The 25,713-nt window shown below is 31.5% G+C and overlaps 2 protein-coding genes across 6 annotated transcripts in view; both read left to right on the top strand.

Moving 5' to 3' along the window:
- Positions 1–23: 23 nt before the first annotated feature.
- LOC139488566 (dolichyl pyrophosphate Man9GlcNAc2 alpha-1,3-glucosyltransferase-like) lies at positions 24–10,498 on the top strand. The gene is made up of 14 exons (XM_071274294.1): positions 24–188; positions 1,891–1,975; positions 2,433–2,522; positions 3,458–3,546; positions 5,486–5,565; positions 6,002–6,066; positions 6,536–6,718; positions 6,962–7,097; positions 7,363–7,448; positions 7,970–8,054; positions 8,605–8,675; positions 9,028–9,096; positions 9,602–9,737; positions 10,219–10,498. The coding sequence occupies exons 1-14, from the start codon at positions 107–109 to the stop codon at positions 10,426–10,428; spliced, it is 1,467 nt and encodes a 488-aa protein (XP_071130395.1). The 5' UTR covers positions 24–106; the 3' UTR covers positions 10,429–10,498.
- LOC139488541 (ATP-dependent RNA helicase DDX4-like) overlaps positions 2,613–25,713 on the top strand; it is a 44,230-nt gene continuing 21,129 nt past the window's right edge. For 2 of the 5 annotated variants that reach the window (XM_071274258.1, XM_071274278.1), the window contains exons 1-2: positions 22,443–22,596; positions 25,508–25,533. In XM_071274258.1, coding sequence (XP_071130359.1) covers positions 22,582–22,596; positions 25,508–25,533 — 41 coding nt within the window. In that variant the 5' untranslated portion in view covers positions 22,443–22,581. Of the gene's footprint in view, positions 2,650–22,442; positions 22,842–25,125; positions 25,534–25,713 lie in introns of those variants that run through there. The other 3 variants (XM_071274284.1, XM_071274249.1, XM_071274268.1) reach the window with 3 other exon arrangements.

Below are 25,713 nucleotides of genomic sequence, written 5' to 3' on the forward strand. Positions count from 1 at the left end.
TAACGCAAAATCAGCATCATCACGCTGTTTAACAAAATCATCCTTATTGCACTCAAAAAAGCAATAAATTGACCCCGAGGAAATTTCGTGGCAGGTGCCCGACAGAATGAATAATATAGTTTATGTTGCCCTTGTGTCTTTATATGCTATTTTTGTAAGATGGTGCGTTTCCTTGAACACATACTCAGGTAAAACGGTAAAAGTGGAAACATCTACCAATTTCTACCTCATTTAAGACATTTTACGAGATGTAATTCACTTATTGTTTGCACGGTATTTTGCTACTTTTTATTTTTGTTTATACTACTTTTCTTAGTTAGCAGCCCTAAATGAACATGTTCATTTTTCTACATCAACAAGAGGTCTAGCATTCTATTAGTTAATTTTCTCATTTATAAGAGTGTTGTAATGGGGTACATGAATAGTCAATATTATTTCCAAACAATGCTAACAGTAGTGTTTGCAGCAAGACGATAAAATGTACACCTTCTTTTAGTTGATAAAAAAATCAACTGATTTTGACCATCATTATATTTTTTTTACCAGAAATAATGGTAATTTATTTGAGACCTTTCAACAAATTATAATAAGGATATTTTCATGGTAAATATAAACCAATTTGATATAAATTAATTGTCTGATACATCGATCCCAATGTTCACAATCCTGAATACGATAGCTGGTTTAAGTAAATTCGCGACTCATGTGATTGAAGAAACTACTTTGCTGCCATTTTTTCCAACCAATAAGAAAGGGAAATAATCCAATTATTAAAAATTCCGGTAAACTCGGACCATGAACATGTACAACTCTGACCATGACAAGATGTAACGGCATGACACAAAATTATGTCACAAAAAATAAAATGAAAAAATTAAATAAAATGGAAATACCAACCTACATGACCTACCTACCCTATTTTTTTTTAAAGCATGTAACCTTAAACAGACATTTATTTTTTTTGGCTAAATGCTGACACTTAAGGGCATTTCAACCCTCTATGAATTTTATTCTACTTTTATTGACTTTCAAGATTCACGTTAGGAGCACAGAATAAAATAAAGAAAAAAATGTGAATCAATTTTCAAAGGAATCATTGTAAAGTTTACTTTGACAATTGTAATCATTAAGTTTATTCCATACTGATAAAACTTTAGTAGGTTTTTCTATATAAATGGGATTTTGAATAGATAAGCATATTTTACCTTTGGAAAATTATATTCTGAACCACGCAAAACTTCCCGTGCTTTTACGTGTATAATTTTGGTAACAAAACGTTTGATGTACAATTGGTTTTGGTAAATAATTTCCATTACATAAATTTTTCTTGGAATATGGAATAAAATAAATATGCAGTTTAAATGAATTTTGAAAAAGTCAATAAAACCATGTATTTACCTCCCCAAAAGACAGTAATTGTATAATATTTGATTTTATGATTTTATGTTTTTAAAATGTGAAAATACATTTATTGAAATGATCTACCAATGTTATCTTTCTAATACAGGAAATATGTAGTTATACTATAAAAGAAATTATTTAAAGAATGTAGACTTTCTTTCCTTGATGTTTTGGATTAAGATAGTCCTTGATTTCTCACTCAAACCATGCTTTAGGTTCTTTCATTATTTATTTTTTTGGTCTTTTTATATATTATAGCTGAAATTGGAAAATTTGAATAAATGAATTATTTATTGGATTAGCTTTCAATCATGATCAGAGAAAAAAGATGGTATGAAAAGTAAAAAAAGGTACATTTAAAGCACTCTTTAATACTCTTGTTTGGCATTAAAAATGAAATATTAAACAAGGTGGTTACCATAGCTACCGATAAAACCTTAAAGATTATTTAATATGAATTGTAGAAATTTATTTTTATTTTCACAACAGGAGCTGGAAAGAAACCAATGTTTGGTGACTATGAGGCACAAAGGCATTGGATGGAGATTTCATACAATTTACCAGTTCATTCTTGGTAATTATTGCATAGCTAAAGAATAAAAAGTTATGTTATGTTGGGTATATGCCAAAGAGACTGCAAACCCAAAGACATTAAAAAAAAACGTGTAGATGTCAACATAAAGTCTTATCAGCTTAAATCAAATGTCTATACACTATGTAAAGCCGTACATTTGCTTCCCACATTATCGTATCCTTTGATTTATAACATGTAGCAAAAGTCTCTAAATATATGCTAAATGACAAAAAAAATTGTGAATTCTCTAAACATGCTAAAGGGATTGGTACTTGACTCCATGGAATAGAATTGATTAATGCCTGATTTATTTCTTACATCCAACCATATTCTTTTTTAATTTTTAATTCCTTTTTTAAATCTTTAAACACTATTAAACTGGTAAATATTTTGTGTAGTTAGAAGTCTACATAATGCATCTAATGAATAATTAGTATTCATTTCTATTGCATTGCAGGTATACCAATTCAAGTGTGAACAATTTGTTGTACTGGGGACTAGATTATCCACCTTTAACTGCATATCATAGTTGGATTTGTGGTTATTTGTAAGTTATGTCTTTAAGCATGTTAAGACTTTTTGTAATGTTTAAAAAACATAAAAATTGTCAAAACCATTTTAATGTTATTTTTATTGTATAAAATTTTCACAGTTTTGATTGGTCTAAGCATTTCGTAAAACTATATGCTTAACAAAAAATTACCAGTTGACTTAATTTTAAAGGCTGAAGTTTAAAAAGTTTTGCTGTGATTTGGAAACCAAATTGTGTTGCTAATTAGATAATGATAAGATACATGTAACTCCAGTTTATGTTTATGCTACATTGTAGCTATTTCAGTGGAAACATGTATCTGTGTGTTGTCACTTTGATATAAAATACATGTACATACTTTTTTCCATTTTTTAAAATACAAATCATACAGTCAGAGCTCAGACATAAACAAGTCTATTTCTGTTTTTGACTTAAAGAAGTCAAAACATGTATTCTTTATAAAAATGTGTTTTCAATTTTAGACTTATCTAAGTCACAAAATGACAGACTTGTTTAGGTCTATTTATGTTGATGAAAAAACTTGACTTGACTTGGTGGCCAAACTACACCACCTTTGACAGTAAAAACCTGTCTGAGAGTTCACAAGGACTTGATCTATCTATATTTAATTATCTAATTGAACATCCTTACTAAACACAGATGTTTTACCTCATTATTTTAATAATAAATAAAATAAAATATTTTTTTCTTAATTAAATTTAAAAATATTTAGTCCATAAATTTATGTATTCCAATTCATCATTATTCTTAACATTGTGGATTTTACAAAAAGGACTGATACCACTCAAATTACCTTTTTTTGAATGCTGTATTTAAAAACATGTATTTCATTACATTTTCACTTCTTTATGGATTAAAATAATATGGATACTTATAGCAGTTTGGTAGAGAATCATATTTTCAGATTTCATTTTTCTTATTATTTATAGATCACATAAGATAAATCCAGAATGGGTGAAGTTGAATACTTCACGAGGATATGAGAGTTATGAACACAAATTATTCATGAGATATACAGGTAATTGTCTTTATTTTAAGTTAGAGCTGGTAGGCTTTTTTATATATTATTTGTCCCAATAAAAGTAAACAAATAAGGCCGTTTGTTTTCCTGTTTGAATTGTTTTACATTGTCATATGGAGGCCTTTTATAGCTGACTATGTGGTATGGGCTTTGCTCATTGTTGAAGGTCGAACAGTGACCTATAGTTGTTATGTCTGTGTCATTTTGGTCTCTTGTGGACAGTTGTCTCATTGGCAATCATACCTATCTTCTTTTTTATATTATACACTGTAAAACCTTTTTTTAAAAAGAGGAGGTGTAATTTTTTTAATTTGAATCTATTGTCTTAAAGACATACACTACAAAATAACTGTGTTCTCAGGCCTGATAAATGCAAGTATTATTCATTTGAATATTACATCACTAATTGATAAATATTATTTATTTCCTTATTCCATCACTACATTTATCTGATAGATAGTATTCATTTCCTCATTCCACAACTATCTGATGAATATTATTTATTTCCATATTTCATCACTTTATGATTAATACAATTTATCATATACTAAGACTAGATAACATATGATTTTTACTGTATAATAATAGCATTAGATTAACGTTAATTCCATATTTTTCGAATTGGTGCTTAACGGACTGATATGAAAAGTTTATCACATGCTTCGATTGTTATCACATGCCTTTCCGTAACGTTATCGCATGGCATTCCGATGATACTCGGCGAATCCTAGAAAATACACCTCAATGCTAAGTTTTCTATGGAAAACATTAGGAAGTAGTGTACAAAACAATTATTTGAATACTGGAAAGTATATTGTGTAAAATAATAATAATAATAAAACAACCAACAAACAAATAAAAAAATAAATGCATTTTTAAAAGTTTCAAACATAATTTAGAAAGTTACTTAAAAAAGTTGACTTTTCCAAACAGCAAAATGAACAGTGTTCATTATGTGTATTTTTGTCGATTAGTCCATATTGAAATATGTTTCTTCTCTGTTGAGTCATATGATAGAAAGATTTCATATTAAATGTACGTAGGTCCGACGTCCGTGAACTTTTCACTCTTTGAACTTCTAATTGGGAACCACGTAAAAGGATCAATATATGAATCTGTTATTTTTCTCAATTGTTGAAGCATATGATAAAAAGACCATAACATGTCATTTTTCATGTCGAATGTATTATCAGCCCTTGAGCCATGTGGCTCTTGGGTTGATATTGAACCTAGGGCTGATAAAACATGAGATATGAAAAATGCCATGTAATAATCTGATATTATTTCCTCATTGCATCACTACATGATAAATATGTTTTTATTTCCTCATTGCATCACTAAATGATAAATATGTCTTTATTTCCTCATTACATTAATATTTATTAACTTCAGCAATCAAGTTTCACAAATTATTAATAGGAAACTTATCAACTCATTTTCAATATTAAGTGTGTTTTTTAAAAACCCCAATAATTTATCATACATGTACACCATACCCTGAGTAAATGAATTATTAGCAAAATAACAAAAAACTAGGCATCTCGTAGGCTGAAAAGTATATAAACTTGTATTTATGTTGTTGAAAATACATGTTCAAAGACAAGGGAATGTTACTGGTGTGTGAATAAATCACAATAGACAAATCTATTACATGTATTATGGGTATTGATTATAATGTCACAAGAACTGTACATTTATGGAGACTGCAGTCAACAACAAACAGAAAATTAAAAAAATATATATAAACTAAAAACATAATCTCATGAAAAAAAGCAAAGCAAGAACTGCTGATTTATTGGTTTTAACAAAGCAGTATGTAACATCTCTTAATGCTGCACTGCCTTTCTTATGATGTTGGTTGTCTTTTTTTATTTATTATGTAATAGCTTGGAAATTTAAATTTTTTCACTACATTTTGTTTAAATTTCTCTTTCAGTGCTTTTTGCAGATGTTGTTTTATTTTTCCCAGTGATTTTTCTGATCTTTAAACAGATGAAAATTGGTGAGACTCAAATGGTAATGAAAATGTGTCATTCAGTTAAGCAAATATGGATAACTATACATGCAGCTATCTGGAACCAACAAAATTATACCTTATTAAGCAATTAATGTGTATTCCTTATTTTCTGGAATACCATGCCAATTTTTGTGGAATTGTGGGTACAGGTAAACAACGACTTTAATTGTTCAAGGAAGTTCACATTTTTAAAGGCTTGTATACAGACTTTGCCAAAACAAAGAAATTAGATTCTATCTATGGAAATGGACAGAGGACTTATGTGTAAAAAAAAATCATCTAGTAGACATGATTGCATTTTGGCCCATCATAAAATATTGTTCAATTTTATAAGTAATTGAAGGTCATAAGAATTTGAATTTTTAAGATTAATCTTATTTGTCAAATGATTTTGTTTTAGACCAAATTGTTGAGTGACAATTCTTTACATTGCAGATAAAGGCAGCTATGTTGACACTGATGTATCCAGGATTGATTCTAATAGACCATGGTCATTTCCAGTATCCTTTATTACAACATATACCGGTAACAACATGAATGTACCCTTCTTTGTATTTCAGGTTTATTTAATGAGTAGGTTTCTGACATGCTAGCTCATTAGAAAACAGTTCACATACAGACACATCACTTAAGCTTGTCCTCCTTCTGCAAAAATAATCTTGGTGGAATGTAACAAACATTTGGAAATCAAGTGTTTTCTTATGTCTTTCTTGTAGTACTCAATATCCACAGTAACCACAACCCTGCCTTCCAATTTGAATTTTGGGGTAAAATACTGTTGATTATACATGAAAACAGTATATAGAGTTCACACAGATTGTTTATTGAATGAACATTCCCATAAAGTTTGACATGAAAAGATTCAAATATTAATTTTGGCAGATCATCAAACCTAAATTAGTGTACTACCATTATCGAATGAAAAGTATAGCCAAATATTATAAAACAAGATCCTTAACTGTAAAACAGATACAATTGCATAAGTTTAGGCTTAATCTTATTTGGAGTTCTGTTTTTGAGCCAAGGTCGTGACATCCTAGGATCTATAGCCTTTTGTTTGGCCTTGAACTATAAACAGATGGAACTTTACCATGCTCTCCCATTCTTTTGTTTTTTACTTGGAATTTGTTTCCGAAGTCAGAATCAGAATGGGTAAGTCTAATATTTAAATTGTTTAATAATACAAGAAAACTCAAATTTCAATGGAAAAATGTAAAGTTTTATATATGAAATTTCTAAGAGAAACTAAATTATTTTTGTGGCTACTCATTTTGTGATGTTTTATAGATTTTGTCAACATTTATTTAAATAAAATGACACTGTACTAATATTTTTTTCATTCAGGTAACAAATGATTAAATTATTTTTCAGTTCTTTCATTGTTGTTTTTTGCAGATTTTTCAGATTAATAAAAATAGGATTGGCAGTTATCGCAACATTTGTTCTTTGTTGGCTGCCATTTTTATCCAGTGTAGAATCAGCAATACAAGTATTACACAGATTATTTCCCTTTGCAAGAGGTTTATATGAAGTAGGTTGTATTTCTAATACAAATATATTGATGTATCAATTTACTACATGTATAAAAGCTTCCAAAAATGACAACAAAACATTGTTATTCTTTGTTTCCAAAATTATAACTTAAGATGAGGATTTAAAATAGAAATAAAATAGAACTTTTGTATTTTAATATTTTTCAGTTTGAAGGAAAGATATTGCATTAATTATTTAAAGGAGATAATTAACTTTGACTATAAATTTAAATAGACTACAGTCTTTATTTTATATAATTTCAGGATAAAGTTGCCAATTTCTGGTGTACATTGTCACTGGTTATAAAGCTTAAAAATATATTGACAACAGAACATATAATCCTTTTATGGTAGGTTATAATTTTATTTTCTATATTACTTATAAAGACATTCCAAATTGACAGAAATAAAAGTTACTATTCGAAGGGATTTATATACAAAGACAAAATACACATGTATTCTTTAATAAGCATTGTTATTTTGAAATTCAAAGATGAGTAGTGAACAATCAACAATGTAAAACAATGCCAAAAGGTTTCTTCTCAATTATTCATTCAAACAGACAGACTAACACATTGGTATGACATTCAGATGGAAGATTGAAGAAAAAACACACAAAAGCACAGGTTTTTACATCAGATGGTTAAATTATGATAAAAATTTTCTATAAATCCCACCTAATCTGAGGTCCTAACTTCTGTCCAAAATTTCTCAATCTCCTGATTTAAATTTACAGACCATCACATGTATGTTGAATTCAAGTTCTTTCAAACTCTCTGTATGCACTAGTTTAATGTGTGTCATCCCTTAATTTTGGAGATCAACTATTTATTTATTTTATAATTTTAAATACCTAATTCATTTCTTTTAGTTTAGTTTCAACATTAGTGATGTTACTACCATCATCTTTGGATCTGCTAATAAGACCTAGTATTCAAAGATTTAAATTAGCTTTAGTAAGTATTTTTATGGAAGTATGATAGTCATAAATAGCTATAAGAAGATGTGGTATTAGTGCCAATGAGACAACTCTCCAAGTCACAATTTATAAAAGAAAAACCATTATAGGTCAAGGTATGATCTTCAACACAGAGCCTTGGCTCACCCGAACAGTAAGCTTTAAAGGTCCCCATACATGACTAGTGTATAATCATTCAAACAGGAAAATCAACTGTCTGATCTATAGTAAAAACAAAAAACTAGAAACACATATGAATCACATCAACAACAACAACTACTGATCATCAGGTTCCTGACTTAGGACAGGTGCAAACAAATGCAGCGGGTTTAAACGTTTTAATAGGTACCAACCCTCACCCTCACCTGAAACAATAGTGTAACATCACAACATAGAAAGATACACTATAAAATATCAATTGAAATGGTTTAACTCAATCAAAAGACATATAAACACAAATGAACATACACATTACGAATAAATTTGATCTATGACACAATGTAAATACAAAATCAATAAAATAAATAAAAGTTTATTTTTATTTACAGATAAATTCATCTTTAGTATTTTTCCTGTTTTCTTTTCAAGTCCATGAGAAAAGTATATTAATTCCTGCAATGTAAGTATTGGCATTCTGATTTAACAGTGCATACTGAAACAAATATTGCTATGAGGATATTAATGATGACCCAGGGAAGGCATTTCAATCTGCTTATATACTCTTGTTTGCTATTTGAATTATTCTCTATTGTAGTTACTTTAATTTGTCTACTTTTTGTAGGATCGTTAACAGTTTTACAGGACAGTTTTAAATATAGAAGCTTAAGTAAATTAGTACTAGGCATCTTGTGTTGTTATTTTTTTCACTGTGAATTTAATAAAAAAAAAATAAAAAAATTATTAATTGTTTTGTGATGTATAAAATGTAAATTATAACAAATCTAAAACAATAATTATTTGTATTCTTTCAGAGTTGTATGTTTGCAGATAAATAAAGAACCATTTTGGTGTGTATGGTTTGGAATATTGTCAACATTCAGGTATTTGTAAAAATAGATCCTTCATCTCATGGATATTTAAACCACCAAAAAACATTTGATTAAAATACTAAGACTGAATATAAGACAATGGCAGTCCTCGGACAAAATGATTGTTAACTCCCCATGTAAAAACATGATGTTTTGGTTTTTTTTTCATGAATTAAGGAAGTGGATGTCATATTATATAATTTAAATCATGACCTTTCAATGGTAATTTTTGACCACCTCAGTGGTCTTGTAGGATGTGAATTACTCAAGTAAAGAGGTTTTTGTTAGATAACCAAGACTTGAAAATTGGTATTTCCTGCTTCTCTGCTAAGCACCCTGTAATTAGGAATAAGAGCAAAGACTGTCAACCACAAATGAGAATAATTCAGTTGGATAGGATGACATGTCTTCTTAGAGACTTTTGCTTTGTACATTATCACGTTAAAATAAACAGCTCAGTGTTTGTTTACTATATAACCAGAATGTACTGTATTACAAATCTTAACATTTTTTTCAGCATGTTACCACTTCTTATTAAAGATGGTCTGACAACAGCCTTTATTGGATCTACACTGTTGTATTTAATTTTATCCTTATCATTGTATGACCTGGTGCAATACACTGGATGGAGAAAGTCTCTACAAAAACTAATGGTTAGTGTTTGAACATGTTAAAATTACTATAAAATGCTCCCTGAACTCTTATTTGACTAATAATCATAATAGTATACACAGAAGGGATAACAAAAGGAATTACCAAAAATATAGAACTTAACAGCAAACCACGCCAAACATCATCATCCTTGACTCCTCCCTTAGCAAAAAGATGTAAAACAAAGACAAAAAATTATGAACATGACATGTTGCAGTCATGAAATATATTGGTTTTTTTTTTTACAGTTTTACTTCCATCAACAACCTCACAATTTGATTATCTAGACTTTTATTTTTAAAATATAATGTTAGACTTAACCAACAAATGTCAGAATTGTAAAGAAAATTTTATACATTTTTGAGAGGTTAGTGGGACATACAAAATGTCTTGCAGGCATCACAGCTATTTTCAAATCAGAATAACTTTGTGAAATTACACTTATAATAATATTTAACTTGATTATTTTTGTTTATATTTCAGTTTTCATTGTCTTTACTTGGAATGGCTGTTTTAACCATAGGGAGTTTGACAGTAAAACCACCAGTTCATCTACCTGACTTGTTTCCTGTTCTAGTCTCAGCATATTCTTGTGTTCATTTTGTGCTATTTTTAGTTTATTTTCATTACAGACAGTTCACACTTGAAAATGACAAACAAGATGAAGTTGTATTAAAGAAAAAAGTATCATGAATAAATGTTATATATATATAAAATTTTCTCAAATTCAGTTACTGTATTAAAGTTTATTGTTACTAGAAAATTTGTAATTATTTTTTTCATAGTGACCCATCCAGTTAATCAAATTTCAAACTAAAATGTAAGAGTCGAGTAATGACCTATATTAGACTCCGATAGATTGCTCATAGTACACATTTTTTTTTTTTTAATGTGCTCTAAAGATTGGCATTTTTTTTAAATAAAAAATTGTAAATACTTGACATCTTATCCTCTGAACATACTTTTGGTTGTAGACAAAATATTTTGAAACCAACAAACATTTTCCCAATATGGTTTCATGATGCTGCAATGTTATTGGGATAATATTCCATATATGTGGACCAGGGATGCAAATGTCCTTTCAACTATGTTAGTTCTTGCTTTTGATATATTGAGTAATTAGGTTGTATTTGATCTAAGATGTATTCAATTTATTCATTTTTCACCAGAGATTTTGTTTGGCATATTCCTTGACAGATCCATTAAAATAGATATTGGTTTGACTGAACAATCGGTAAACGAAGCCAAGATATGCTCTTAAACATTACATCTGAAGGAGTATTACAAGGTAGTTCAAGAATATTTCTTGCTGCCCCTTTTTAAGTTCAGCTATTTGATCACTGGTATTTTTCCAAATTGCAACAATAATCCAAAAAGACAAAACGTATCCATTGTCATACAACTTCAGTGTTTCCAGTTGGAAAGATTTTATTCTGATAATTTACCAAAAGGGTCAAGTGAACTTTTCTCGTCACTTGACATCTGTCTTCTGTCATCTTTTTATAAAAATCTTCTCTGATACTATTGGGCCATTTTGAATCAAACTTAAGAAAGAATTGATGCAAGCTATACTTTATTGTAGTTTTAACATGGGTAGGTATTATATTCTTGAAGAATATAATTTTTGCCCTCACTATTGCTCGGGCAAAAATAATCACGAATATAATGCCTACCCATGTTAAAACTACAATAAAGTATAGCTAGCATCAATTATTACGATTCTGATAAGGACAATTAAGGTAATTTCTATGTCCGATTTGTATAAGTGTAGAGCGTTTGTGTAGGCTCTTCCATGAACCTCTCTTTTTAGCTCACCTGGCCGAAAGGCCAAGTGAGCTTTTCTCATCACTTGGCGTCCGGCGTCTTCGTCCTACGTTAACTTTTACAAAAATCTTCTTCTCTAAAACTACTGGGCCACATTTAACCAAACTTGGCCACAGTCATCATTGGGGTATTTAGTTTAAAAAATGTGTCCTGTGGCCCGGCCAACCAACCAAGATGGCTGCCATGGCTAAAAATAGAACATAGGGGTAAAATGCAGTTTTTGGCATATAACTCAAAAACCAAAGCATTTAGAGCAAATCTGACATGGGGTAAAATTGTTTATCAGGTCAAGATCCATCTGCCCTGAAATTTTCAGATGAATCGGACAACCCGTTGTTGGGTTGCTGCCCCTGAAATGGTAATTTTAAGGACATTTTACTGTTTTTGGTTATTATCTTGAATATTATTATAGATAGAGATAAACTGTAAACAGCAATAATGTTCAGTAAAGTAAGATTTACAAATAAGTCAACGTGACCGAAATGATCAGTTGACCCCTTTAGGAGTTTTTGCCCTTTATAGTCAATTTTTAACCATTTTTCATAAATCTTTGTAATCTTTTACAAAAATCTTCTCCTCTGAAACTACTGGGCCAAATTAAACCAAACTTGGCCACAATCATCTTTTGGGTATCTAGTTTAAAAAATGTGTCCGGTGACCCGGCCATCCAACCAAGATGGCCGCCATGGCTAAAAATAGAACATAGGGGTAAAATGCAGTTTTTGGCTTATAACTCAAAAACCAAAGCATTTAGAGCAAATCTGACAGGGGTAAATTTGTTTATCAGGTCAAAATCTATCTGCCCTGAAAATTTCAGATGAATCGGACAACCCTTTGTTGGGTTGCTGCCCCTAAATTGTTAATTTTAAGGAAATTTTACTGTTTTGGGTTATTATCTTGAATATTATTATAGATAGAGATAAACTTTAAACAGCAATAATGTACAGCAAAGTAAGATTTACAAATAAGTCAACATGACTGAAATGGTCAATTGACCCCCTAAGGAGTTATTGTCCTTTATAGTCAATTTTTTACAATTTTTATAAAATTTGTAAATTTTTACTAACATTTTCCACTGAAACTACTGGGCCAAGTTCATTATAGATAGAGATAACTGTAAGCAGCAAGAATGTTCAGTAAAGTAAGAAGTACAAACACATCACCATCACCAAAACACAATTTTGTCATGAATCCATCTGCTTCCTTTGTTTAATATTCACCATAGGCGGATCCAGGGGGGGGGGCCGGGCCCCCCCCCCCTTTTGTGGGAAAAATTTGGTTGATTATATAGGGAATCATTGAAGCATGACTGGAGCGGGCCCCCCTTAGGTCAGTCAACGGGCCCCCCCTTAGGAAAAGTTCTGGATCTGCCACTGTTCACATAGACCAAGGTGAGCGACACAGGCTCTTTAGAGCCTTTAGTTTGTTTGTAAACAAGCAAACGACTTGCAATGTGATTATTCAGAGGGAGGAGTTTTGAACAGCCAGCATGAACTGTTGTCGTATCTAGGTCTAATATGTCAATTTCGAATTGCAACATGTTACAATCATAATAAATGAATTACATGTAGTAACAACATGTGCATCATTTAAGAGGTTGGAAGTGTTTTAATTTAATCAAATATATTAAATGCATGCCAATTTGATGAAATTCATTATTCTGCAGTAGTCAATATATAAGCATGTGCAAACAAATTTTATTGGATTAAGAGCATGGGTTTATTCACAAAGCATATAAAGCACGTCATATTAGAATAGGTCACTATCTAGTTTAATATTTGGGTTCGAAAACCCAGCCTGCCAACCAACATGGCCAATATTCAGCGTAAGGGTAAAATGCAAGATTTATCTATTATCTTGAAAGCTGCTACAGATAGAAAAAATCTAACAGAGCCAAAAATTATCAAAGCATTAAGATCTACCTTTTGCCTTATCACATCAAAACTGTAAAAGGACTTATTAGTTTTTGGTGGGGTTTGTGTTGCTTATTCTTTAGTTTTCTATGTTGTGTCATGTGTACTATTGTTTGTCTGTTTGTCTTTTTCATTTTTAGCCATGGCGTTGTCAGTTTATTTTTCAATTTATGAGTTTGACTGTCCCTCTGGTATCTTTCGTCCCTCTTTTACTAAAATTATTGACTGTGAACGATGAATTTACCAAACAAAAATATTTTTTGCCTTTTATCTTGAAAATTATAAAAAGATAGAGAGACACTATAAAAAGCAACAATGATCAGCAGGACAGAATCTACAAATAAGACAATGTGCTCCAAATTATCAATTAACTCCTTATTAGGGTTATTGACCTCAAATAATGAATTAATCATGAGTTTGACTACTGTTTTTAAAACTATTATAGATAGATAGAAACTTTAAAGAGCAAAAACAATCTGCAACTATTTAAACATGACTAAAAATGTCAGTTAACTCTATGAACTCCTTAAATGATGATTTTACCAAAAAATGGCCATTTTAAGTGTTAAATATATTATATTGTGAAAAAAAACCATACATAATTATAATCATTTAAAGTCACACAAGGTACAAATGTTTTATTTTTAATGTCAGGTTGTTTCATGTAAAAAGGATTCAATGATATTTTTAATTTTATTTGCTACCCTTGTTGGAATTTTTGTAAGTTGTGTAAGAGCAGATGGCTGTATCTTATTATGATCCTTTTATATTATTGCACAGAAATTGAAACCTTTCCCAAGTTTACCTAGCCATTTACGCCTAATGAACTGTTCTGTTGAAAAAAAATGCTTTTATTTATAGTGGAATTCATACAATTGCAATTTGTATTTTTCCTTCTAAAACCAATCATTCACTGATCAATTTGGCTATACAGAATATTTCTTCTTTCCTTCCTTTGCATCAATGCAACTATAAGACAGTCAATATTGTATTCATCAATTATAATCATCTCAAAATATAAAATGGATGATTTCCTGATTTCTGTTTCTGAACATCTATCCAGTCTACTTTCATTATTAATACCAACTGAACACAAAGAATAGGTTTTGACTGGGACCAAGGTATATTTTTTAGGACAAAAAATTGATTGAAGCCAAACTGGTTCAATATTACTATTATCCAAGTCTTTTATCCTTCCATTGGCCAACAATAAGTTGTTTACATCTAAACTTCAGTTTATTCTTTGATTCAAAGACTGTCCTTTTAATGTGTCATACCTAGGCCTTTTACAGCAATTAAATTATAATGGTTTACTTAATTTTAGAACATGTCATTTGACTAAGACCGAAATTTTCTTTTATTTGACATGTTTGAGAAGCAATCAAATTTCCTGTATTGTTTGTCTATAGGCTGACGGTATAGGTGTTTAGTAAAGGGATTAGCAATTGCAACTTCCTTTACATTGATCCCTTAATTACACAACTTAAGCCTCGTGTAAGTTGTCAAATATATGTAAAAGCATTTTCATAATTGTCAATTAGGGATTTAGAACTTGTTCCATTTAAGTTAATCGGAAAAGATAACCAAAATCAAAAGCACATGCGACCTTATTGCCTTCATTACATATGTCTCTTATTATATGGTATATGCAATTTTAAAAAATCTGATAAAAAGTAATATCAGATAGCTCTTGTCATAGGCGAATCCAGCACACCCACCTTTTTTTTTCGTTGGAAAAATTTGGTTGATTATATAGGTCAGTCAGCAGCCCCCTCTTTATGAAAAGTTCTGGATCTGCCACTGCTTATAATGTTTATTTTAACAAAACAACACTTAAATTGGGGTACCAAAAACCTTTCTTTCTTAAACAGTGGCGGAACCAGAAGTTTTCATAAGGGGTCTGCCACTGACTGCCTCAGAAGGGTCGGTGTAAATATTAATTTCTTTCTGTATATAAACGTTTTGTGATGTTTCAACAATTCCTCAGTTTTGTACCCAGTTTGTTTTTTGTCGAGCCTGCAACTTTTGTTGCAGAAAGCTCGACATAGGGATAGTGATCCGGCGGCGGCGGCGGCGGCGGCGTTAGCTCACTTCTTAAAAGCTTGATATTTTAGAAGGTGGAAGACCTGGATGCTTCATACTTTGTATATAGATGCTTCATGTTACGAAGTTTCCGTCAGTCACATGTCCAATGTCCTTGACCTCATTTTCATGGTTCAGTGACCACTTGAAAAAAAAGTTCAAATTTTTTGTAATGTTGAATTCTCTCTTGTTATAAGTAATAGGATAACTATATTTGATATGTGCGTACCTTGCAAGGTCCTCGTGTCTGTCAGACAGTTTTCACTTGACCTCGACCTCATTTCATGGATCAGTGAACAAGGTTAAGTTTTGGTGGTCAAGTCCATATCTCAGATACTATAAGCAATAGGGCTAGTATATTCGGTGTATGGAAGGACTGTAAGGTGTACATGTCCAACTGGTAGGTGTCATCTGACCTTGACCTCATTTTCATGGTTCAGTGGTTATAGTTAAATTTTTGTGTTTTGGTCTGTTTTTCTCATACTATATGCAATAGGTCTACTATATTTGTTATATGGAATGATTGTAAAGTGTACATGTCTAGCGGGCAGATGTCATGTGACCTTGACCTCATTTTCATGGTTCAGTGGTCAAAGTTAAGTTTTTGAGTTTTGGTCTTTTTATCTAATACTATATGCCATAGGTCAACTATATTTGGTGTATGGAAATATTTTATGATCTTTATGTCAGTCGCGCAGGTTTTATTTGACCGTGACCTCATTTTCACGGTTCATTGCACAGTGTTAAGTTTTCATGTTTTGGTCTATTTTTCTTAAACTATAAGTAATGTGTCAACTATATATGTTGTATAGAAGCATTGTTAGCTGTACATGTCTGCCTGGCATGGTTCATCTGACCTTGACCTCATTTTCAAGGTTCATTGGTCTCTGTTAAGTTATCTTGATTAATGTTAAGTTTATGTGACAGTTGTAATAAAGCTTAGCTTTATACTTAGGACTATCAACATAATATCAATGATTAGTATAGAAGGCGAGACATTTCAGCGTGTGCACTCTTGTCTTATTTAATTATGCATCCCACATACACCTGTGTTTCAATATTTCGGTATTTGACTTTAATACATCTCAGACTGTGTGTCTCTGCTTATTCCATGATTTATGATTTTTCAAGAATGTATCCGTTTGTCTGTGTTTCTGAGGCATTCGTTGTACACTAGATCTGCACCTTGTCACCCTTAGATTTGGTGTCACATTAATCACTTCTTTCATTAGAATTAATTCTTTAATAGCTGACTATAAGAGATTGGTTTTGCTAATTGCTGAAGACCGTATGGTACTGATTAAATCAGTCTCATTCTGACTCTGGTGGAAAAGTTGTCTGAACTTGTCTCATAAGCAAACATACCACATCTTCTAAGTTTTACTAGTCCTTTTATGTGAACTTTTTTGAGGGTGTTCATATTGCTTATTCTTAAGTTTTCTATGTTTTGATGTCACTAAGAACGAATCCTCTTTCTTAGTAAGTTAGAGTTTTTCCGTTATATAGCAAGCTTACTGTTTTATCTCAGGTTAAGAGTAAAAACTTTTCATATTGCAATTCTAGAGAACTAGCAAGGGATGTCATATTGCATAGTGACATACATTAAATTTAAGCCTTTTATACGCCCGTCAAAGTCCGGTGTTCGTCCGTCTGTCCGGCGTAAACATGTCGCACCGTAACTTGAGAACGACTTATCTAAATTTCATGAAACTTAAATAGTTGTTTCTTATGATGGTCAAATGATCTGTATCCTTTTTGGTGAAAATAATATTTAAACTTTTTGAGTTACGGCACTTTGTAACAAAAACAGTGGTGTGATTTTTTTTTCACATGTCGCACTGTATCTCAAAAACGATTCTTGATTATTGCTTAAAACTTTAAACACTTCTTAGTTATATTAATTTTAATATCTGTATACTTTTTGGTGATGATTCAAAATTTCATTTTTGAGTTATTGAGTATTTTGTAAAAAAGGGGGAGGTATTTTTTACATGTCGCGCCGTATCTCAAAAATAATTTATGATTATTGCTTTAAACTTTACACACTTCTTTGTTATATTAATCTAAAGATCTATATACTTTTTGGTTTGATTAAAAAAATTATTTAAGTGATATAAAAAACAGGCCCGGGGGGGGGGGGTGTCACATGTCCCGCCGTGTCTCCAAGAAAAAATGGTTAGTACTTAAAACTTTCTCAGATTTATTCATGATTATTGCATAAAACGTCCACACAAGACGTCGGGTGTATCATGCGCTCATGGCGCAGCTGTTTATTAAAATATGCCATCTTCATGGAGCATCGGATTTTACTTCCCCATTGCAATCAGACGTGGCTACGAATTTATACGTCCCCCAAAACATACGGATGTCCTATTTTTGCAATGGTCTTACTGCATATCCCCTTGTATGGAGCTAAGTATATGGTTAATGTATAGACTTTTAACAAATGTATCTATTAAATTGATGCTGTTTGTTGGTGGGATCCCTTTCTCTAAAATCCTGAAGCATATTATTATACTTCAGCCAAGATTTTGGGTTATAACGAAATGTGCCGAAAACAATAGTCATTTCATCTTATATTTAAGCATCAATATTGAACAATATATTTCAACACCTCAGTCAACCTTTGGTAATACATGTATAATGAAAGGTGACAAAACTTGACTCATCTATACTCTTTAGCTTCAGAATTGACATACACAGTGCTCATAGATTCAGATTCAGATTCAATAGTTTATTAAAGTCTCACCACTTGAATAACATTATACATTCCAATATACATATAAAACATTGCGTATAACATGAAATATTGGATAACATATATGAAACATATTGTATATTAAAACTAACAGTAAAATATTATTAGCTTCAAATACATGTACTAAAACATATACAAGTGCTATTCTATTAAGAATTATGAGGGGGAGGACAGGGGGGTACCCTTCTCCCTTCTCCCACCCCTCTTCTCCTTTCTCCTACCCCCTTTCTCCTTTCTCCCATTAGAATAAAACATCTCCTTTTGAGATATTTTTTCTTGAAATATTAGAAATTTTTTTAAAAGGAGAGATATTTTATTTTTTCTCCTTTCTCCAACTTTTTCTCCTTTCTCCCAGCCTTCCTCTCCTTTCTCCTACCCCCTTTCTCCTTTCTCCCACCCCCTTTCTCCTTTCTCCTACCCCCTTTCTCCCTGTCTCCCTTACCCCTGTCCTCCCCCTCAATTATGAGAGACTCATATCATATTCGAAGATCTAAATTGCCTTGATCTAAACAAGTAAAATGTTGGTAAACTTAACTAGACTAGTTGAGACCATGATGGATCTGCAATAAGGCAAAGGCAATTGATCTTTTTTGAGATAATGGTTTTAAAAATACAAAAATATTTCTTCACGTACCTTTATACTTTTTTCTTGAAAAAAGTTCCGTTTTCGTGCTTGTTATTTTTTAAAGTTAAATGTATTGGTTTTGTTCATTCTTGGAGCTGGGAGTATTATACAAACAATATATATATTATGTCCCAGGTTGAATGAAGGCATTGTTAGCAATCCGCAATTTTTTTTTCTTCTAAAAGTCAATTATCCTAAATCAAGTCGGAGGTAAGAAATTACCATTTGTAGCCACATAGCAGGTATGTCATCAAAGGTATAAATACGTTTACAAATATAAGTAACAAGCCAGGGTGTAGATACCAATTTGTAGTCTGAGAAAGTCTCTCGCAAAGTCTTAAAGATAAACATTCTCGAGGAAAGGAAGCACCTCCATGTAAATACTGTTGATTTAATAGCGATGATGACGAGATTTATATCTTGCTAGACTGTCAGGCTCTCATTGATCATCAAGGCAAGCAAAGAAAAGAAGCTTTTTAAGAACGGAAAATCATGGTACATTATTGATAAACATCCGATCATATTGGGTCACGAACTTGCAATGGAAAACAATTTCTCAAAGAAACAATATATTGTACAACTTATAATCGACTAAGCCACTGCCGGTCATTATTGAAGAAGGGTGACGTTAATTATCAATATCCATAATATGTCGGCAAGTCTATAGGTTATTAACTTTATACACATAGAATCAGACTTTAAAAGCTATAATAGCTCAGATTTAAGGACACAAAGAGATCAGTGTATATATAAAGTGCAGGGCTACTGGACAATGCTTTGACAAATTTTAATATGTCATTAGAGGATCCGAGATTTTGATAGATTAATTCGTATACAATCCATTTTTTTTAATGTATTAATTCATACCTGCCAACTTTTTAAAATTCAGTCACATGGGAGTTTTGTGCTCAAGGTCTACAATTGTATTTAAATGTTATTTTTCTGCTTTTTCATATTTTTACAAACATATAGCCATGTAGTAAAATTGTTTGTTTTGCCATAAATTGTGGACAAATTGACTTGGGCCGTGCCTACACATACATTTTTCACAAATATTTTTTTATTAAAAAAAATAATAAACAACGTTATCTGTAGATAAACGCCAGTGAAGTTGTCAAAACTCTTTAATTATCGAATGTCATGTATATGTTCCAGACCGTATGAGTATTTGGACCGTACGGTCAAAATACTCATACGGTCGGACCGTACGCGTACGGTCTGATTAATATTAAATAAGATGATGGTCAGGTTTATTAGATACAAATGCATATAGCAGATCAACATAACTTAACTATCAAATTATTATAAAAAAAGTTCAATTGTAATTGAAACAAAAACTTTATATTTGAACTTTTTTTTAAATTCACGCTAATTAAATCTGTTAATCTCTTGTATCTAGCATGTCGATCAGTAATACATTAATTAAATTATGATCACTGAAATTGAAGATATCGGAAGTAAATATCATGTGGGAGGTCAATTGTTTTGGAATATTTAGCAACTTTACCACAAAATGCAAATGCAAAGAACATGCACGAACTGCATACATGAAAATGTAAAAAAATTTACGTTACTTAATTGAATTGTGTCACCTTGGGCGATAATTCCAAAATAGGATTCAGATATACAATTAAACAAATACTAAATTTCAATTGTTCGTTTGTTGTTTGATCTAATTGTAATAAATTATCAATAACAATTTGTAAAACTTAAAATCACTATTAAAATAAAGATTGTGATAAATGCTTGTTTCAATTTAATTTATTACCCATATGATCAAATAACATGTATGGTCAGCTCTTACCGGACCGTACGCGTATACTCATACGGTCCGACCGTACGCGTATGGTCGGACCGTACGAGTATACGTATACGGTCCGGACCGTACGCGTACGGTCCAAATACTCATATGGTCTGGAACATATACACTAGTCTCTCGTCCTTAGTGAATGGAATGTTGGATAAAATTGAATGTCTTTATATGATTTTACCTTATATAGAAACTATAAGCTAAAACTTTGGTTCAGATCATTTCACTTCTATCAACACATGATTTTTTTAATTAGTTGTTGTTAGTTTTCAACTAGCTTTCCACTTTGTCTTCACCCGACCTACAATAAAACCCTTGCCAATGTTGGTCGTCCGTTTGGTTGTGCAGGATGTATAAATACGCAGTCGCGTATTGTCAAAATGGGGACATTAAACCCGATGCCTAGTTGTAGAGAATGCCACTCTTTGAGGAGTTCGTAGTTGATCTACTGAAAGGCAAAATTTCTGATACTATCCAATAATCCATCATTTTCCAATGCATGGCATTTTCAAATTTCCAGACCTTCGTCCTGTACGACACCTTTTACAGGACCTAGCTCCCTGTTGTATTTAAATTATTGTAAAATTGTGATTTTGTCCTGAACTTGCATAAATATTTGACACTGGATGTTTAAAAATCAATCAATCAACTATAGCTTCCAGTAATTTTGAGTACTCTCATATATGCGTGTAATGACCACAATTATTCAAATTTCTAAGCAGGTAGGGATTTTACAGTAGAGGATATAAAGACATCTGAATTTCTTGAATTTTGTTACGATAGTATGAACAGAACAGAACTTTTGCATTAGGCATCGACTATGTGTGATATTTTTGTGGCTTGGATGAAGGTTTAAGAATCGAAAGATTGACGGTTGATGTCTAGCCAAAAGGATAGTTTTATTATATAGTAATATCAGTGTTTACGTGCCTAATTTTTTTTAATGAAGGATTGTCAATATGTACTATTAATTAAGTTAAACGTGTATATCAGTCAGAAAGGAATAGATATAAAAATGCCAAACAGGGTGTACTGCTCAATTAAAGATATACCCTGATCTACGCTGAGCAATGCATATTGTAAATATTTTTTAATATATTTCCGATTGTACTGCGTTATTTAATACACCAGTCAGATGTTATGGTAAATTATTCATAATTCCTCGAACTTTTCATCATGTATATTATAATTATCATGATTAAATAGCCAGTAAATCTTATATTTTTGTACATAAAATTTTGCTGCTAAAACGCTGAAAATTGTTTCCATCGGGGGGGGGGGTGGGTTTGCCCCCCTGAACCCCCTACCAGGGCTCTGCCCTGGACCTGCTGGGGGCCTTGAGCGGACCCCCTGCCGATTGGTGCCTACAGTTGACTGAATACCTGGCTACGCCCCTGCACGTGCCTAAAGTGCCTAACGGCAGCTACTCCCCTGTTGGCCCTTTCAAAATTTCCATTTAGGAGCTTTTATACATACCCCGCAAATAGCGACAGTTGGCAGATATGGACTATTACCTCTATCTATACTGTATAAAAGTGTCCTTTTAGATTTTAAATTCATTAGTATGAACTAGGATTTGTATAGTATGAATACATGTTGTTTCAATAAAGATCAATATTCTCATTAATAAACAGTTAACTCAGCTGTATATGGTGTTCCGCGATTGGAAGGATATCCATGCAACAGAAGAGAATAAGATAGGGGGCGCTTTAAACTAGATAATCTGCGCATGAGTCAGAGCGGGAAGAAAAGGCAAGGGAACTGACTGAACGAAAGGGTTGAAGGGGACTACACAGCCCTGTTTGAAAAAGAAGATAACTGACTTATATTTACAATGACAGCAGTAGAAGTACTATAATATTGTTCTAAAAGTTTCAAGTGGCATGCAGGAAAATGTTACACTGTTCTAATTATAACATTCGTTTGTTTTCACTGTTGAAGTTCATGTGACCATATTTTTTTATTTACACGTGGTTGATGAAATTTTACAAGTGCGATGAATTTGCATGTTTAGTTAGTTTTTAACAAACACCTTAAATCAGTACAATGGAGTCCTGGGACGATGAAATTGTTATCCCACCAAGTAGAGGCCGTGTAAGTATATGCATTCGATGAATGTCGTGTGGAATGCAGTGCTAAATCATTTTTATTTTCGCTTCGAGTGTTTTCTAAAATTCTGTAGAACGAGACCAGTCATTAACTATCATTTGTATCATTGATTACATCAATTTAAACTTCATTAAACATTTAAAACTGGTGGATGCAGTCATGTTTTTGTTCTTTGTGTGAAAGCACTTGTACTATTAGAGTTTAGTGGTAGGAAGAAAACCTAGATATTGCTTGGTCAATCATTGTCTATTTTTTTTATCAGAAAGCAAAGGCAGTACATTCTCTTTTAAGGATCGGCCTCACATTAGCATGGTCAGCCAAATACACTGGCGGGCCTTAATTTTTAGGTGTGAGATGACTTGTCACCTATAGCAGAAAACATCACTGATCGATCAATTTTAATCAAATGATGTTGGGTAAATTATATAGTTGCAAGTTTTTGGTGTTTAAGGCATTTGGCAAAAGGCTACTTGCAGCAAAATTGTATTGGGGTTAGATCTTTCAAATGAAAGGGTAAATAAACAGAAATTATGGGAACCCTATGCACGAAACCAAGCATCTTGTTTCAATAATGATTTCTCCCAATTCATTGTTTGCATTTCAAAACCATGCAAGGGCCTTTTATTCCTATTGACATTATTAGAAATGGAGCTTATGTATATGCTTTTTTTTTAAATGTACATACCAACACACTGCATTTACAAAAAAGAAATGATTGACCAAGGGGTATGTGAAAGATACTTTAATAGCGAACTGTACCATCTCTGACTTTATCTGCTTTTAGTTCTAGATACCTGCTTGAGACATTGGCAGTGGGTCACCAGCAACATATTTCCAAGTAGTCCAAATAATTATGACGTCTTGAAAGGCTATTATAATTTTTTTCTTTGACGCCTTACATCGACGTCATAACGCCAAACTCATATATTCAGTTGGACTTTGAGAAGGAATTTACTGCTTTATTAAAACGTTTAGCTGATTTCTCCTAAAGATGCTTCATTTTAGGTGTATAAATTTGGTGTGAAAATTATTTTATAATCTTCTTAAAGGAAATCAGACAAACGTTTTAAAAAATGCAGTCGACATGTTCCCGCCTCGGATGGAACTGTTCCTTATATTATTATTTCTGTAGGGATTAATTGGAAATATTTTGCACAAACAAACACATAAAAGGTAAGAATTTTTGTTTATGCATTTTGTTTTAGCCTTCAATGAAAATTTGATGGCTAAATTGGGTCTCAAAGTTGAGAGCAAAATATGCTCTCAAAGTCCAACCGAAAATGGCGGCTTCAGCATTATGACGTCGATGTAAGGCGTCAAAGAAAAAAATTATAATAGCCTTTCAAGACGTCATAATTATTTGGACTAATTTCCAAGCAAACAGAACAGCTTATAACCTTCATTGCATGCTAGGGTTTTAAGAATATTGATTTCCATTTAACTCTTTTTTTAACAATCTTGTCGTTGTTACCACTCACTTCAGTACAAAAAAAACCAAACATACATGTATGAACAACTCATATTTTTGGGAACATAGTGCCCTAGCTACAATGTACATAATGTTGCTTGTCCACACCCTTAAATTCTATTTTGGGAACTGTAATAATATAGATTTCCTGGGGCATTGAACAACTTGTAGCATCTTGAAAAAGGTGCATTTTTGGGTCGCTGGTCTACTCTCTAAAATTCTATTTTGGAAAGACGAGAACACTGATTAAAACCATTTAAAGCACCAATAGATTCAGAAGAAATATCTGATTATATCTAGATTAATTCCAGAAAAGAATTAAAAGGAAAGGTCAGAAGGCAGTTAAAAATTGATATGATCGTGTTGTGTTTCTCAAGTAAATCAGATTAATGAAGAAATAATATTTAATGGAAAATGTCTGAAGGGAAACACTTCTTTAATATGACAATTTATAGGGAACTTGACGTTGCGATGAGAAGTACAAAAGTATATGGAAAGTGTTGTTCAATGTTGCAGATGAATATACAGTTCAGGTTATTGCAATGGATTTATTTTGCATGATGTTTTATTTTACTTTGAAATTGAAATCACTTGCATGCTGTTTTAATTGTTTTATTTTCAGGTAGTACATGTACAATAGACTGAAAAACTTGTTTTCAGATATTTTATTTCACATTAAGCCCTTTATATTCCAATTTGTGTGGATTTTCAAATGAACTTGATGTAATTAAAAGAGGAAAGATCCAAGTATTAAATTTTCAACATGATTTAATTTGCGATGATATTTTCTTAACTTAAAAGTCATGAAAAATTGATTGGTTTACATTACAGTGTATGAAAATAATTTCAATTTTGAAAGTTACGCAAGATTTCCAGAAACCAGTACTACTTAAATAACTGTTATTTGATCTCCTATACTGCTAACTACTAACCAATTTGCAAATCAATTTATATTCTACTTCCTTGTACAAATGTAACACTAAATATTCTTTCTGCTGAGGTTCACTTAAAATTGGAGATTGTTAAATAGTAATTTAAAAATAAATAATTGTTCATAAATGATCTTTAATTTTTATATTTTTTTCTGAAATCTTATGAAAACAATGTTTGAAATTTCACTATTTATTCTGAAAGTTAATTACATTTTTTGAAAAAATATTTTATATTTTTTTCTTTATTTTAGGCTCAAGGAGGTTTTGGGCGTGGTGGGTAAGTGAAGCTTTTTGCAATAATCTACTTATACATTTATACATTGTATTATAATTTTTTTTTTTTATACATTACATTATAATTTTTTTTTTTTAAAGATTAAAGTAAAAAAAACATGCCAGAACCTCCATGACTCGTGGTGAAGAGATAAGCTCAGGCTTTTTGTGTGATTCAGGATAT

This window comes from Mytilus edulis, chromosome 1 (assembly GCF_963676685.1).
Source record: "Mytilus edulis chromosome 1, xbMytEdul2.2, whole genome shotgun sequence".
In the NCBI taxonomy this organism is placed as follows: Eukaryota; Metazoa; Mollusca; class Bivalvia; order Mytilida; family Mytilidae; genus Mytilus; species Mytilus edulis.

Bases quoted from the DNA above. Each gene is read 5' to 3' on its own strand.
- LOC139488566 (XM_071274294.1), top strand. From the start codon at position 107: ATGAATAATATAGTTTATGTTGCCCTTGTGTCTTTATATGCTATTTTT. The intron at 5,566-6,001 runs GTAATGAAAATG...TTTACATTGCAG, and splicing joins AAATTGGTGAGACTCAAATG to ATAAAGGCAGCTATGTTGAC. The intron at 7,098-7,362 runs GTAGGTTGTATT...ATATAATTTCAG, and splicing joins TTGCAAGAGGTTTATATGAA to GATAAAGTTGCCAATTTCTG.